At 33.2% G+C, this 16,710-nt stretch overlaps 1 protein-coding gene across 1 annotated transcript in view; it reads left to right on the plus strand.

Annotated features, from left to right (window-relative positions):
- The window catches only part of LOC139500721 (POC1 centriolar protein homolog B-like), a 126,620-nt gene extending 113,256 nt beyond the window's left edge, over positions 1-13,364 (plus strand). Inside the window, exon 12 of the mRNA XM_071289558.1 lies at positions 12,829-13,364. Within this exon, the coding sequence (XP_071145659.1) occupies positions 12,829-13,024 (196 nt within the window). The 3' untranslated portion in view covers positions 13,025-13,364. The remainder of the gene's footprint in view (positions 1-12,828) is intronic.
- The last annotated feature ends 3,346 nt before the right edge of the window (positions 13,365-16,710 follow it).

The following is a 16,710-nucleotide window of genomic DNA, read 5'->3' on the forward strand; positions in this document are numbered from 1 at the left end:
TTTGAGACCCCAGGGAACTAGTTTTTAGTTGCACTGCACACTCAATTTATTGCAGAAGATCTTTGAAATATTTTCAGAAGTATAATGTGCTATAATTTTGATATGATTTGTCCCAAACGTTGGTACTATACTACACTGTAAAAATCCTTTTGAGATAGATCATGAGGAATTCTTTCAATTTGCACTGATTGTCTAAAAGAAATGCACTTTGAACTTACTATATTTTTGGATGATAGAACACACACAATTTACTGTGGAAGATCAGTAGGAACCTTTTTTAAGAGGCACAGTTTTCTTCCATTATATGTTTAGAATAAGTATTTATATATTTAATGCTAATCCACTGGTAACTTTATATTTCAGCCTAGACGAACTGAATCTTTTGTCTGTTTTTATTAAATTTGACATTTACCAAAAGTCACTGTTCTAGTGACCTCAATTAGGACTTCAAAAGTCACTTTTTTCAGACCTCAATTAGGACCTGAAAGGTCTCTGTTCTACTGACATTAATATTCAGGTTTCACAGTTTGAAAACTGTTCTAGTTACACAAGTATACAGGTTTCAGTTTGATAACTGTTCTAGTTAAACTAGTATACAGGTTTTACAGTTTGATAACTGTTCTAGTTACACTAGTATACAGGTTTCACAGTTTGATAACTGTTCTAGTTACACTAGTATACAGGTTTCACAGTTACAGGTAGCAAGTACCTATCCATTGGTATGAATGTATCTAATTAATGATAATTACAGTATCATTTGATGGAACCAAATATGTTCACTCCATAAAAACAATCCTCTAGCTGGCTAATGGAAAAGAAAGGTGATTAAGGTCAATTATTATTTGGTAATTTGTAGAACAGCGAACTATCAAAATTATATTTTTTTTTATTTTGAATTAGGTCATGCCATTAGACCATCCTATATAGATTTTAATCTCTGCCTTCAATTTGTTTTTCTATTCTATCAATATATTTAAAGTTTTAAATTGTAAAGTTTAGTATGAAAAATATTGTTCTATCTGTCTTTCTAGGTGTTACTGGTACACTAATTAGTGTGCAGATGTTGGGTGCATGTGTACTTATATTAAGTTCCATTTTTTTCCCTGATTGGCAATTGAGCTATAATTATAGCATACTGTGGATTCATTATTTTTTGTTGGATACAATTTTTTCGTTGATTTCATGGCTATATCCATGAAAATTGGTACCCATGAAATAATATACAAATCCTTGCATACATGTAGAAAAAAGGGAACTAATAAGAAGATATTTTTTTAATTCCAATTGCTGATGAGAATAGAGAGGATGAAACAATTGGAGTCATTGTGTATCATTTCTAAATCAATATATTGACATGAGTTATCGACCTTTGTTCATATTTGTTAGTACTAAATAGAGCTAATTTCAACACTGGTTCAAGCACTGGACTTAATTGTTGAAAATACAGTTTATGATTGACAGATATTTTTGACAACACATGCAAATCTCTGTTAACTATGCCATCAGTATCAGATTGAAAAATATAAAGCCAATCTAAAGTTGACAGAGAATCATCTTTGGCAGACTGAGGCTTGGAGATATTTCTTCTTTTAAGTTAAGGATAGACAACTGACTTTTATTATATTTTATAGATCTTTATACAACTGATGAACATATTACTAAATCAGAAAGATATGTTTAATGATACCTAATTGTCTACAATATCCATTCACACCTGCGATTTTACTTTTTTGTTATAAAGTATGGGTTTTTCTCATTGTTGAAAGCTGTACAATATTTATTAGCCTTAAATTAGCTAATAATTGCCTATATTAGCTTAAACATATCCACTTTATTTAAACTTTGTTGGATAGTTGTGTCAATGGCAATCTTTACCACAATTCCTTATTTTCATATTCAACATGAAAATATAAAACTAATGACCAAAGTTTTGTTTCTGTACATGTATCATTCTCAACCAGTTCAGATTTATTTAATTCTTGATATTTTTAAAACATGGATTAGAATGACCGACATATATTAAAGCCACCTGTTGCAGTACAAGTTGATAAAGGTTACATATTTAACCTTCAGTTTATAACTATTTTATGCAAAGCAGTACTAAGTGACGCAGTTAAGGTTTCTATATACAAATATTAAATTAGATTTATTTTTTTAATACCTTAGAACCGAATTAGTTAATACATATTTTTATTATTTGTAGCATGTAACTTAACCTTTCTTTAAAAGGTTATTAGTACCTTAACATTTGTTGCAGATAATAAAATTGGTTAGTCCTTAAATATTTCTTGTAGATGATAAAAGTTTACTCTTGTTAGAAAAGGCTAGTCCCTACATATTTGTTGAAAATAATAATTAACCCCTTTTTTTGGAAAAACATTTTACAGTGATCTATATATCTAAAGAAGTTGTCTATAATCAGGGTGATTACAATTAAAGATCATACAGATTTTAGTTTTTTTATGAACTTTTGTAGGTTATGCTTCTGCATCATTGATATATAGTCCAATATCTCATTTTATCATTTAACTAATATTTATTGTTTATTCCATTTTTATATACGACCGCAAAAATTGAAAAAATTTGGTCATATATTGGTATCACGTTGGCGTCGTCGTCGTAGTCCGAAGACTTTTGGTTTTCGCACTATAACTTTAGTTTAAGTAAATAGAAATCAACGAAATTTTGACACAAGGTTTATGACCACAAAAGGAAGGTTGGGATTGATTTTGGAAGTTTTGGTCCCAACAGTTTAGGAGTTACGGGCCAAAAAGGGCCCAAATAAGCATTTTCTTGGTTTTCGCACTATAACTTTAGTTTAAGTAAATAGAAATCAATGAAATTTTGACACAAGGTTTATGACCACAAAAGGAAGGTTGGGATTGATTTTGAGAGTTTTGGTTCCAACTATTTAGGAATTAGGGGCCAAAAAAGGGCCCAAATAAGCATTATTTTTGGTTTTCGCACATTAACTTTAGTATAAGTAAAGAGAAATCAATGAAATTTAAAGACAAGGTTTATGAACACAAAAGGAAGGTTGGGATTGATTTTGGGAGTTGAAATCCCAACATTTTAGGAATAAGGGGCCAAAAAGGGGCCTGAATAAGCATTTTTCTTGGTTTTTGCACCACGACTTTAGTATAAGTAAATAGAAATCTATGAAATTTAAACACAAGGTTTATGACCATAAAAGGAAGGTTGGGATTGATTTTGGGAGTTTTGGTCCCAACAGTTTAGGAATAAGAGGCCCAAATCCTTGGAGTTCTTTGATATGCTGAATCTAAAAATGCACTTAGATTTTTTATTATTTGCCCAGTTTCAAGTTGGTTCAAATCGGGGTTTTTTTTTGAGAGGATTAATATATTCAACAGCATATTGAATTGCTCAAAGGCAAAAAACAATTTTAAGTTTATTAGACCACATTCATTCTGTGTCAGAAACCTATGCTGTGTCAACTATTTAATCACAATCCAAATTTAGAGCTGAATCCAGCTTGAATGTTGTGTCCATACTTGCCCAACGGTTCAGGGTTCAACCTCTGCGGTTGTATAAAGCTGCGCCCTGCAGAGCATCTAGTTGAAAGATCATAAAGTATTCCATGAAATTTACTGATCTTTGAACTCATTCTTTTTACCTATTATCTCTCATCCTAAATGTCTTTCTCTCTGTCCATTATTAAACTTTTGCAAAATGTTCTCCTTTGAAATACCTAAGGTTAAAGGAGTATATATACTTAAGGTTCAGTAAGACCCCTTTTTGGCCCCAAAATATAGCAGTTTTACAAAATTGTAAAAATGTAAACCTTTAGTTATTTATTGGACAGTAGAATGCTTCTGCTACATAAATATTGGCTGTTTTTGACAATACAATACACATATATCTGGTACTAGCACCATTAAGTCATACTAAATTACTGAAATCCTCATAATTCTAGCATTTTAGTTAAATTTTAGACGGTTTTCGTGTAAAACGAAAGTGGCCGCATTCGTGTTCATCCTTTATATTGAAATGTAAGTTGTATTTTATGATAATACATAACATATATAAAGGTTGAGGATGAACACGGATGCGGCCACTTTCATTTTTACCAAAAACCATCTGAAAAGTGACATTTTTCGGCATATTAGGTAGATTTTTCATATTTGAGCTTGAATCGGATCGTTTTTAATGACTAAATCTGTTAAAATCTTTCGTCAGACGAACCTGAAATTTGAGGCCAAAATCGGTCCTTACCGGACCTCACTCCTTTAACCAGAGTTAAAAAACCCACAAATATCATTAGGGTATCTATATAAACATATATGTTTGATGACCCTGTTAGACCATAAGGGCAACATTTTTTTAGAATTAGAGAAAAAAGGCTTGAAAAAAATAGAAAATATATAAGAAGAAAATCCAGACTCTAGCTAGCTTTATATATTATTTGTATTGTGCTTGTCTGTGCTTCTAATTTATGTTTTAAATAAATAATCTCTCAAAATAGTAACTTAACATTATCTTGAATGATTTAAACCAAAAGTGGAATTCCAATAATAAATATTAAATATTTTCTGGCTATCTTTCGAAAAACTTCTAATCAGGACTAACATTTTTTTGGGCTGGAAATGGATATCGCTGTTAAAAATATAATACTGGACATAGAGGATTGCTATTGGCAAAGATTAGTCCCTGCACTTCAAAAATCCTTAGTGAGATGTAACCCTGCGTATGTTAAGCCAGTTGAGGAACTGCTTGTAAGTTATAAAAGCTCTAGAATTCAGAAGATGTATGAACAAGCTTGTGTTTTCTAGTAACATCCAACTTTGGGTATGTGACATTACCCCTGTCAAAATGCACCAATGGTTGACCATCCTTAAACCAAATGATTATAAAACCATGGTCAAACCATGGTTTGGTTTGCTTAATTGCCTGGATGATGCTGTGAATAAATATTGATGAACTAATACATGTATGCTGTGACAAACAAGAATAAACATACCTATGAAGACATGACAAATAACATTGTACGTCATTGATCAGCAGGACATAGTTAGGTGTCATATAAAGACATGACAAAACACATTGTACGTCATTGATCAGCAGGAAATAGTTAGGTGTCAAGATGTATTTTCATATCTGTACAAATCATGCTGACATCTAACCCAGTAACATTAGTAGAGCAACTTTGACCTTTATTTTCAATCTGAAACTATTTTATAGCATCTTAGCCTACTTCCAAACATGTGATTAACTTCCTATATGTCATTGTTAAGCTCATACATGCTATTTTGATTTTTGCAAAATTTTATTAGTGTTCCAATAAATGTATTTTAAGGGCATTCTAAACAAAAAAATCTAAATTCTAATTATTAAATTGAAGTAATTATGTAGAATTTATTTAGTGTGCTTTTCCTATCAATTATTGTTCACTTATTGCTCATACTTTTCCTATCAATTGGTCTACATGTATTGCTCATACTTATCTGGCACATTGTTGTACACTTATTGCTCATACTTTTCCTGCCAATTGGTGTACACTTATTGCTCATACTTTTCCTGCCAATTGGTGTACACTTATTGCTCATACTTTTCCTGCCAATTGGTGAACACTTATTGTTCATACTTTTCCTGCCAATTGGTGTACACTTATTGCTCATACTTTCCCTGCCAATTGGTGTACACGTATTGCTCATACTTTTTCTGCCAATTGGTGTACACTTATTGCTCATACTTTCCCTGCCAATTGGTGTACACTTATTACTCATACTTTTCCTGCCAATTGGTGTACACTTATTGCTCATACTTTTTTCTTCCAATTGGTGTACACTTATTGCTCATAATTTTTCCTATCAATTGGTGTACACTTATTGCTCATAATTTTTCCTATCAATTGGTGTACACTTATTGCTCATGCTTTTCCTGCCAATTGGTGTACACTTATTGCTCATAACTTTTCCTATCAATTGGTGTACACTTATTGCTCATAATTTTTCCTATCAATTGGTGTACACTTATTGCTCATATTTTTCCTGCCAATTGGTGTACACTTATTGCTCATACTTTTCCTGCCAATTGGTGTACACTTATTGCTCATACTTGTCCTGCCAATTGGTGTACACTTATTGCTCATACTTGTCCTGCCAATTGTTGTATACTTATTGCTCATACGTTTCCTGCCAATTGGTGTATACTTATTGCTCATACTTGTCCTGCCAATTGTTGTATACTTATTGCTCATACTTGTCCTGCCAATTGTTGTATACTTATTGCTCATACGTTTCCTGCCAATTGGTGTACACTTATTAGTCATACTTGCCAATTGGTGTACACTTATTGCTCAACTTTTCCTGCCAATTGGTGTACACTTATTGCTCATACTTTTCCTGCCAATTGTTGTACACTTATTGCTCATACTTTTCCTGCCAATTGGTGTACACTTATTGCTCATACTTTTCCTGCCAATTGTTGTACACTTATTGCTCATACGTTTCCTGCCAATTAGTGTCCACTTATTGCTCATACTTTTCCTGCCAATTGGTGTACACTTATTGCTCATACTTTCCCTGCCAATTGGTGTACACTTGTTGCTCATACTTTTCCTGCCAATTGGTGTACACTTATTGCTCATACTTTTTTCTGCCAATTGGTGTACACTTATTGCTCATAACTTTTCCTGCCAATTGGTGTACACTTATTGCTCATAATTTTTCCTATCAATTGGTGTACACTTATTGCTCATGCTTTTCCTGCCAATTGGTGTACACTTATTGCTCATAACTTTTCCTATCAATTGGTGTACACTTATTGCTCATAATTTTTCCTATCAACTGGTGTACACTTATTGCTCATAATTTTTCCTATCAATTGGTGTACACTTATTGCTCATGCTTTTCCTGCCAATTGGTGTACACTTATTGCTCATAACTTTTCCTATCAATTGGTGTACACTTATTGCTCATAATTTTTCCTATCAACTGGTGTACACTTATTGCTCATAATTTTTCCTATCAATTGGTGTACACTTATTGCTCATGCTTTTCCTGCCAATTGGTGTACACTTATTGCTCATAATTTTTCCTATCAATTGGTGTACACTCATTGCTCATGCTTTTTCTGCCAATTGGTGTACACTTATTGCTCATAACTTTTCCTATCAATTGATTTACACGTATTGCTCATAATTTTTCCTATCAATTGATGTAGACTTATTGCTCATGCTTTTTCTGCCAATTGGTGTACACTTATTGCTCATAACTTTTCCTATTAATTGGTGTACGTTATTGCTCATATTTTTTCCTGCCAATAGGTGTACACTTATTGCTCATACTTGTCCTGCCAATTGGTGTACACTTATTGCTCATACTTTTCCTGTCAATTGGTGTACACTTGTTGCTCATACTTTTCCTGCCAATTGGTGTACACTTATTGCTCATACTTTCCCTGCCAATTGTTGTATACTTATTGCTCATACTTTTCCTGCCAATTGTTGTATACTTATTGCTCATACTTTTCCTGCCAATTGGTGTACACTTATTGCTCATACTTTTCCTGCCAATTGGTGTATACTTATTGCTCATACTTTCCCTGCCAATTGGTGTACACTTGTTGCTCATACTTTTCCTGCCAATTGGTTTACACTTATTGCTCATACTTTTTTCTGCCAATTGGTGTACACTTATTGCTCATAACTTTTCCTATCAATTGGTGTACACTTATTGCTCATAATTTTTCCTATCAATTGGTGTACACTTATTACTCATGCTTTTCCTGCCAATTGGTGTACACTTATTGCTCATAACTTTTCCTATCAATTGGTGTACACTTATTGCTCATAATTTTTCCTATCAATTGGTGTACACTTATTGATCATAATTTTTCCTATCAATTGGTGTACACTTATTGCTCATAAGTTTTCCTATCAATTGGTGTACACTCATTGCTCATGCTTTTCCTGCCAATTGGTGTACACTTATTGCTCATAACTTTTCCTATCAATTGATTTACACGTATTGCTCATAATTTTTCCTATCAATTGATGTAGACTTATTGCTCATGCTTTTTCTGCCAATTGGTGTACACTTATTGCTCATAATTTTTCCTATCAATTGGTGTACACTCATTGCTCATGCTTTTCCTGCCAATTGATGTACACTTATTGCTCATAACTTTTCCTATCAATTGATTTACACGTATTGGTCATAATTTTTCCTATCAATTGATGTAGACTTATTGCTCATGCTTTTTCTGCCAATTGGTGTACACTTATTGCTCATAACTTTTCATATTTATTGGTGTACGTTATTGCTCATAACTTTTCCTGCCAATTGGTGTACACTTATTGCTCATACTTGTCCTGCCAATTGGTGTACGCTTATTGCTCATACTTTTCCTGTCAATTGTTGTACACTTATTGCCCATACTTTTTCCTACCAATTGGTGTACACTTATTGCCCATACTTTTTCCTACCAATTGGTGTACACTTATTGCCCATACTTTTCCTTACCAATTGGTGTACACTTATTACTTATCTTTCCCCCATTGATTCGTGTACACCTACAATGAATACAGTGTTTTTGAAAATTTTTAAATCAAACAAATGAATTATGGTACCCAACAGATTATCTTTTTGAAAAGAATGTTAATGAATGCCTGTTTATACATGTATGTACAAGGATACTATACAAATCCTTGATATATTTAAGGACAGATGTCCGCATGAAAATAACACGGGAAAATGTTGTAAAAAATTACAAAGTCGAACAGATGAATATTTAACAAAAAAGAATTAAGATTAAGAAAAGAATTTATATTGTTAATATTTGCCACTGAGATGTGATGTAAATTCATCCACATGTGATAATCGTGATGATAGGATTAAATGACAGAGTGAGAGCATTAATGTTCTTGGAGTCTTAATTAAACATTCTCTTATTAGTTGGTCTAAGTGTGATAGTATAACCTGACCAGGAAGTGGACTCCGTCATATGAAAAATGAAAACAACACGTTATTAATTGCTTGCGTCTAACTTGAGCGCTTTTTTATTTTACCTTAACTCAGGAATGCTAAAAGCCGAATATTTGAAAGCAAAGGATGTATAAGAAACGAAACAGTTGAAGAGCTACATTTGATCACATTTATTTGACAAAAAAAGTACATTATATAAGCCAAATGCATACTGTTATATCATTATCTCCGTAAAAAGTTCTTTACTGAGATCTGTATACATGGCATGTATAAATAACAGACAAAAAGGGGAATTTGTAGATCAATGGACTGCGATAAGAGTTACGTAATATGGCAGTTATAAATAATCGGCAAAAAGGGTATTAGTGATAGCCCCCCTTTTTTTCCCAAGTCAATGTCGTTAAAAACTTCCATCATCATAGTGATAGCCCAAAATAAAATGTATAGTTGCTTACTATTTTTTTTCAGAGATATTATATAATGCATGTATCTATGGTTTTACTTTACTTAGTTGAACAACTTATTTTGCGAGCGAGTTGTCAGTTTCACTGGCGATTTTCGCTAGCCAGGTACATGTATCCTGTTCAAAGCCCCAGAATCCCGGGCTTGAATTTCGCAAGTAATTAAATATCGCGAAATGAAATAATCGTCGCGAAAATTTAAAAAACAAAAACATCAAGAACATTTGGAAACCGAACTGAAATAAATCGTCGCGAAATCAATTGGAAAGGGCTAAATGGAAAATAAGTATCAGTGAAAAAGAAATTGTTTACATTACACTAATTTGTCTATGATATAGTTCATATTATTATATTTCTTTTTAATAATGTAAACTTAAGATTAAAGAAATTAAAAAAAATGTTTTACCTCATGTCTGAGTGGAAATTTAAAAAAAACTAAAAATGCGTACCTTAACAGTTAGTATTTTTGTTTGTGTTTGATGGTGTTTCGCAGGAGTGATTAAGTTAGAGCTTGACTTGTGGTATGGACAATTGTCTACGCTATGGGTGTCGTCGGCGGATTGCTGTCTCAATGGTGTTTAATCAACATCTCCTTTCATTAGATATACTACAGATAGGAAACGTCTCAGGAGCTGGTAAAGGGTGACTAATAAACCAACTGCGGATGACAAAGAACGCTCCTCTCTCTGAAGGAGATGTGATCACAGGTCCTCTGTATAAAAAAAACTCTTAGCTCTTAAAGCTCGTCAATAAAAATCAAGGTTACATTAAAGTTACTTATATCCATAAAAATAAATCTTTTAAGTTAAATAATACCTAGTTTTATTAACCTTTCTTTTTCTTAATAATTAATTCATTTGTATATTTCTGCTTCTTCTTGAGAGGAATTTATTATCAGTAGGAGGATAATAAATAAATTTTATATCTTCTCCGAGTTCACTGAGGAAAGGTTTTGCTTCTACTTTCTCTCTTTTTTTTGCCATTTTCCTTGACACATATTTCTGAACAATAAGAATATGTCCCTCGAAACCAATAAAGATTTTTATCGACTGACAGAGGTCATTAATCTTGAATAGCCAATGAATTCCTGGTATCAGTTTGGGCTGATTGATTACAAGTTGTCCTACTTTTCTATTTCTGTCAGACATTATTATTTTACGTACTGTGTGGTTCTCTTATCTATTCAAGGCTACCACAGTGACCATGGGTAGATGACTAATCTAAACATAGAAGGAACAATTGGTCTTCCTAATTACAGAAAGCTTATACGATATAGATGTATAAACCTACATCTATGGTAATACGAAGAATAAAGGAAGGAAGATTAATAATTGTTAAGGTTATGATTGTGTTTTAAACAGAAACAAAGCAAAAGGCATATTTTTCTATGATGGCGTATTAATTGCTAAAGCCTACAACTTTAATAAGTATTATATAGCCTGGGGTCCTGGCTACTGATTTGCTCCGCTACATCGACGCAGTATGATTGGGCCAGGTTTCCAGGCTAAAGTATTATATACATCTATGAGGCTGTTAACCCATGATCAAACAAATATTATGGTTAACGTAAAACTTAAAATAAAACAATAATTTAGGAGTTGGTTCTTTCAACAATTTGATCTTATTTCATTTTAGGGAACCTTAAATGGACGACCAAAATTTCTACCCCATCACATACACACACTCTCTCTCTCTCTCTACTCTTTGAAAATTTTCTACAAGTTAACCGTCACAAAACATTCAGTGATTTGTTCAGAATGAAAAACACTAAATGTATATAAAAAGGCCGGATTTTTTAAAACATAGCCTCATGGGATTTCACCTTGTGTCATAAAGACCTCTGCAGTTGAGGTTTCTGTTTTGTTGTACGGGATATTTAACACACAAAAAACACGAACATGCCGGAACATGAAAAATATAGAATGAAATTCAAAACAGTGTGGCTGTGGCCATTGATTGACACATTAAATTCATCAATTGACTGGGACAATTTACATGAACGTTTGTCTGCCGAAAAAAGGCATTTCCCCTATATACCTAAGTAAATTTGTCGCCAAAATTGACGTTTTCCTATGAAAATTACAAAAAAACAAAAATGGTGACCCCCATTTTTTATTACATATTCCGATGTAACTCGATTCAAAGTACACGTATGCCAAAAATTTTGGAAATCGGGAGATATGCCATTCGGTATCGTGTTACCTTAACGCCTTTTATTATAAAATGATTCGAAAAATTAATCAGAAATAACCTTTATGTTTTGATTTATATAATTGATATCGTGTTATTTCTGATTAATTTTTTCGAATTACTTTATTAAGGTGTTGAGAACCTTTGGTGACTCCATAGTTTGAGTGTCTTTAAAAAGTACACAGTGAGCAATGGTCGTTACATACAAACGTTCACCTAAATTGTACCAGTCAATGGATTAATTTAATGTGTCAATCAATGGCCACAGCCACACTGTTTTGAATTTCATTATATTGGAAGCGAACAGATGCATATTAATGCATACGTTTACGTTAACATATTGTCAATATTATTGAAGAGTATAAACGTCGGTAAAATAAAGGTACTTGTGTGTGTTCAAGCGTAAATCATTAATTGTCCATCAGTGCGTACATTGTAGTAAAATATAACATTGTATTAATACTCGCTACGAAAAAGGGGAAAGCTCGAACAACAACACCTTTCTCGGCTCGCATTTAAATTAAAGCTTGTACAAATAAATTTTATTTATTCCAACAATGACCGAATTTTGTATTTGCAACTGACAACTTTAAGGCCGGGATGTATTTACATTATAAGGCTGTGTAAACGGCAAGCTACATCAATTATCCAATACGCCCCTCGTCCTGTACATACATGAACTATTTGCTACTGAACGTTAAGCAACCAACAATCAATCCAATACACCCGAATTGTTAAACATTCATTCAAAGGAAATATAGTATTTTGTGACACCTAAATAACCTTTTTAGCAATTATTTCTAGGTCAGTCTTCTAAATTTAGAGACAGTCACCGGTAAAGTAAAAGCCTATCGCATTATATGTTATATCATAGCAAACTAGATTTTGCAAAAAGACTTGTTTTTAACATTAGTTTCCTTGAACCTTTCTCTTTTGTTCCATCGCACTTTAGAAAACAAACAACCATGATCGCACTTTAGCGTGAGACACCATCGTACTTTAGCGTAGACCATCGCACTTTAGCGTGACTATCGCACTTTAGAGTCCTCCTAATCCAATGGAGTAGTATATTGTGACACAAATAAGAGTGCTATTCGGATAGTTACCAATGGCGGAATCAAACTCTGGGCAAAGACCACGTGTCTCCTTCTTCAGCCATATTCAGTTCAGACCACCTTCTGAATCTCAAATGATTATTTTTACAATTCATACTTGGGTTTTTTTTTCTTCAGGAAAGATATAGACGACGAAAACTTAGTGTCTACTCGTTATGTACCAAAGTTAGCACAGAGACATTATCAAGACTCGGATGTAGAATCAGACGTAGAAACTACGGATTCGGAAGCGGAAGAAGATGGACGCCATGATCACCCTAGTCAGTCACGTGATTCGTCGCAGGGTTGGCTCAGCTATTGTAATATTATATAACTACTGGAAGAGACAGACGACAGGCTTACTACATTATTGTAAACCAGCAGGTTGTTAAAATGTATTAAAATTGTATTTCAAAGAAAAGCACAAGCAGTTTCTGCAAGGTTTGCTAGAATGCCCAATCTAAGATTTGCATTTTACCAATAATGCAAATGGGACTATGCAATGGTAATTTATTTATATAAATTTGTATGAATCAACGATGACAAGATTATGAAGAAAAATATAAACCTACGCAATTCAGTCTGTCGTCTTTTGTTTAGTGTTATTTCTTATTTCTTATACATGTAACAATACCACTGGTTAATATACTCAATAAATTGTATATGTAGTTTTAGCCAAATGTTTCAGATAATGTATGTAGTAATAACCAGCACAATTGCCAAAAAGACAGCCCATTAAACAATATCCTGAGAAATAAGGATTGGAATCGAACACTATGACAAAACCCGGATGTGAACACAAGTGCTGCGGAAGCGTTAGCAGTTCCTGTATTATTAGTTAAACCTGTCAAAAAATCACGATTTTTTTTATGAATGAGGCTATTTAAACTCAACTCAATGGCATTGGTCTATTGTTGGAAACCATGGGTCAACCTTTAGATTTCTTTAGGTTTTGATGTGTCATTGGAATGCATTCAACCTTTTGGTAATTTGACAAATTGATAAGTCAAGTTCAGATTTATTTCTGGCAAATTCTGGAAAACCTATATAGAAAAAAAACAATATTGCAATGAATGAAAACTACGATAAAAAATAACATTTAACAGAACACTACCTAGAAAAACAAGACTTTAAGTAACAAATGAACATACATTTTATTTAAAGATACTGAGGAGGCGTTAAAGCAAACACTCAATCAACTAATGCTATTGAAAGAACACATTTGGTGTCTGTGTGGTAGCATGCTTGCCTCAAATTTAAGTTTTTGTTTTTTCCTTTGGCCCAGTAAAATCAAAGACATTACAATTTGAGGCAATGACTAGTAAGCTTGAAGACCCAAAAGAGTGTCCAGCTTGATTGACATTACCTAGTATTAAAGCTTACATAGTAAGCAAGCATAAAGCATTTTAGTTTTAATATAATGCAGAGTACATCATATTTGAATTGATATTCTATGGACCTGAATAACTGTAAAATGATGTTAGCAAAATAATGAGTGAAAAACAACTGGGAGAGTTTCATGAGAACAAGCAAAATAGGAACTGATGGTGCCCTTGAATTGTAAAGCTTTTCCATGCAGTTCCACCAGTGAAAGCTGTATTTTTATTTCAAATGCGTTGTTACAAACTGATCAAAGATACAAGGCTTATATTATTTTATGCCAGATATAAAGTCATATTTTGATTACTGATGAGGAATCATGCAAAGATGAATTGGCTCATGTCTCTGGCCTATCACTAATTAAGGCTTTTCCAAATTGTAAAAACACATGGTATCTTTTAAACTCTAAAAAAATCATCAAAGATACCTAATACAAATATACATGTGTATATTAAAGTTTAAAAACGGCAATACAACGATTATGCGACAAAGAGTTGTCAACGAATGAGTTTCGAATTTAGAAAATACAATATAAAAAAGAAACCACCTCCGAAAATTATGTTCCATCTGTGTGAAAGTTTTTGATAGTCGCCATTACGAAATGGTTGAACAAACAATAGACGATTATTTCCTGGTTGTAAAAGATAAATGTCTTTAAACGAACTAGGTTCCAATCACTTAGATGATGTATGTAGGTTTTGTCATGTGATCAACCTTTCTATTGAACAAATTAAGCCATCATATTTAATGAAATAACTTGTATATTTGACTCGAGGGGATAATAACAAGTACAGAAATCATGTATAATAATGATGACCTTGATTTGCATTTATATGTGCTCATTGTCTACAAGGTTTGTCACATAAACCGATTTACTGCTGCTATAAATGTCGACTATTGACCCTGATTTGTCTGAAAAGTAGATCGGCATCTTTTAATTTGGCCTAGATACAGGCTAACATTGAATTGGAACCCTTGTGTACTGTCCACGAACAAAGTACTAGTCATTTAAGAACCAGATCGATGTTCGGATCACGATGCACCATACATCCATTTGTAACTATTAGTTTGACTTATTTGTACTTTATTCGAATATTTAACGAGTGGCTGATGTTGCGATCCATGGACACCAGCTATATAATTCAGGTATATTCAATGAATTAGGTTTAACACTTGAATCAGATTATCACCAAAACTTCAATTGGAGCACGAAAGAGGGTCTTGATTGGGTGTTTATAGAGAATAATGGGCATGTTAGGGGGAGGGTTGGGTTCCCGCTAACATGTCTAACCCCGACACATTATTTATTTATGTGCCTGTCCCAAGTCAGGGGCTTGTTATTCAGTGGTTGTCGTTTGTTTATGTGTTACATATTTGTTTTTCGTTCATTTTTTTATATAAATAAGGCCGTTAGTTTTCTCGTTTGAATTATTTCATATTGTCATATCGGGGCCTTTTATAGCTGACTATGCTGTGTGGGCTTTGTTCATTGTTGAAGGCCTGTTCGGTGACCTATAGTTGTTAATGTCTGTGTCATTTTGGTCTCTTGTGGACAGTTGTCTCATTGGCAATCATACCACATCTTCTTTTTATATGTCGTGGAGAATGGAAAAAAATCTGAAAAAAGAATGAATAGAGAATAATGGAATGAAATAAAAAGATAAGAGAAAAATAGGCTTAACAATAAGAAGATACAGAAAAACAGACCCCCATACAGATCCTCGTGATAGGCCGGAAAATCCGTTTTCTTTCTGTTTGAAGAAAGGTCGGGTTATAAATAAGATGTCCTTTATTTAGTTTTAGGATGTCGGAAAAGCGACCTAACATAACAAGTACATATTGGTTGTAAGTGTGTAGATTCCCTTGATGAAACGATTCATAAAAAGATATACTTGTTATCCTCAGATATTATTACCAGATTAAGGAAACATATTCAAAAATGATTTACGAGATACGAACAACGGTAACCTACATTTGCCGCTTCTTTACGTTTCAGATATAAATGGCCCTATGGTTTGAATTATTTTACATTCATTGACATTAGTCATTTCGGGGTCTTTTGTAGCTGACTATGCGGTATGGGTTTTACTCAATGTTGAAGGCCGTACGGTAACCTATTACTGATAAAACTATTTGGTTTCTGGTGAAGTGTTGTCACACTGACAATCATACCTCATCTTTTTATTTTCATGTTAACCATATACAAAATTGTAAGATGCATATCTGAAGTATATCAGCATTCAAATTCTAGTTAGAAAATTTACAGCCGATTTCATTGAGTGCGTAGCCAAATGTCATATCTTTGGCTAGCTTGCTTGTTAGCTGAAACGTGAAGTCAATGTTAGGTCAAGTAAACTACCCTCCTTTGAGAGTAAACTAGTCCAGCAGATAACCAATCTATATGTCTGTTGGACTAGGCTACTTCGAAGTGAGGGTAGCATATTGACTACACGGTTCAGCGAAAAGGCAAGCTAACCAAAGATATTAACTTTGGCTATACACTCAATGAAATCAGCTGTAACAAAATTGTATCCTTCAATTATTTAAGTGTAATGTCCTAGGTTACATCTCAGATGTCGTTTAACCAAACATCTTCGTTTCAGAAATACATCTAATGGAGTGTATATAAGCCTCCCACAC

The sequence above is a fragment of the Mytilus edulis genome, chromosome 13, assembly GCF_963676685.1.
Source record: "Mytilus edulis chromosome 13, xbMytEdul2.2, whole genome shotgun sequence".
Classification (NCBI taxonomy): domain Eukaryota; kingdom Metazoa; phylum Mollusca; class Bivalvia; order Mytilida; family Mytilidae; genus Mytilus; species Mytilus edulis.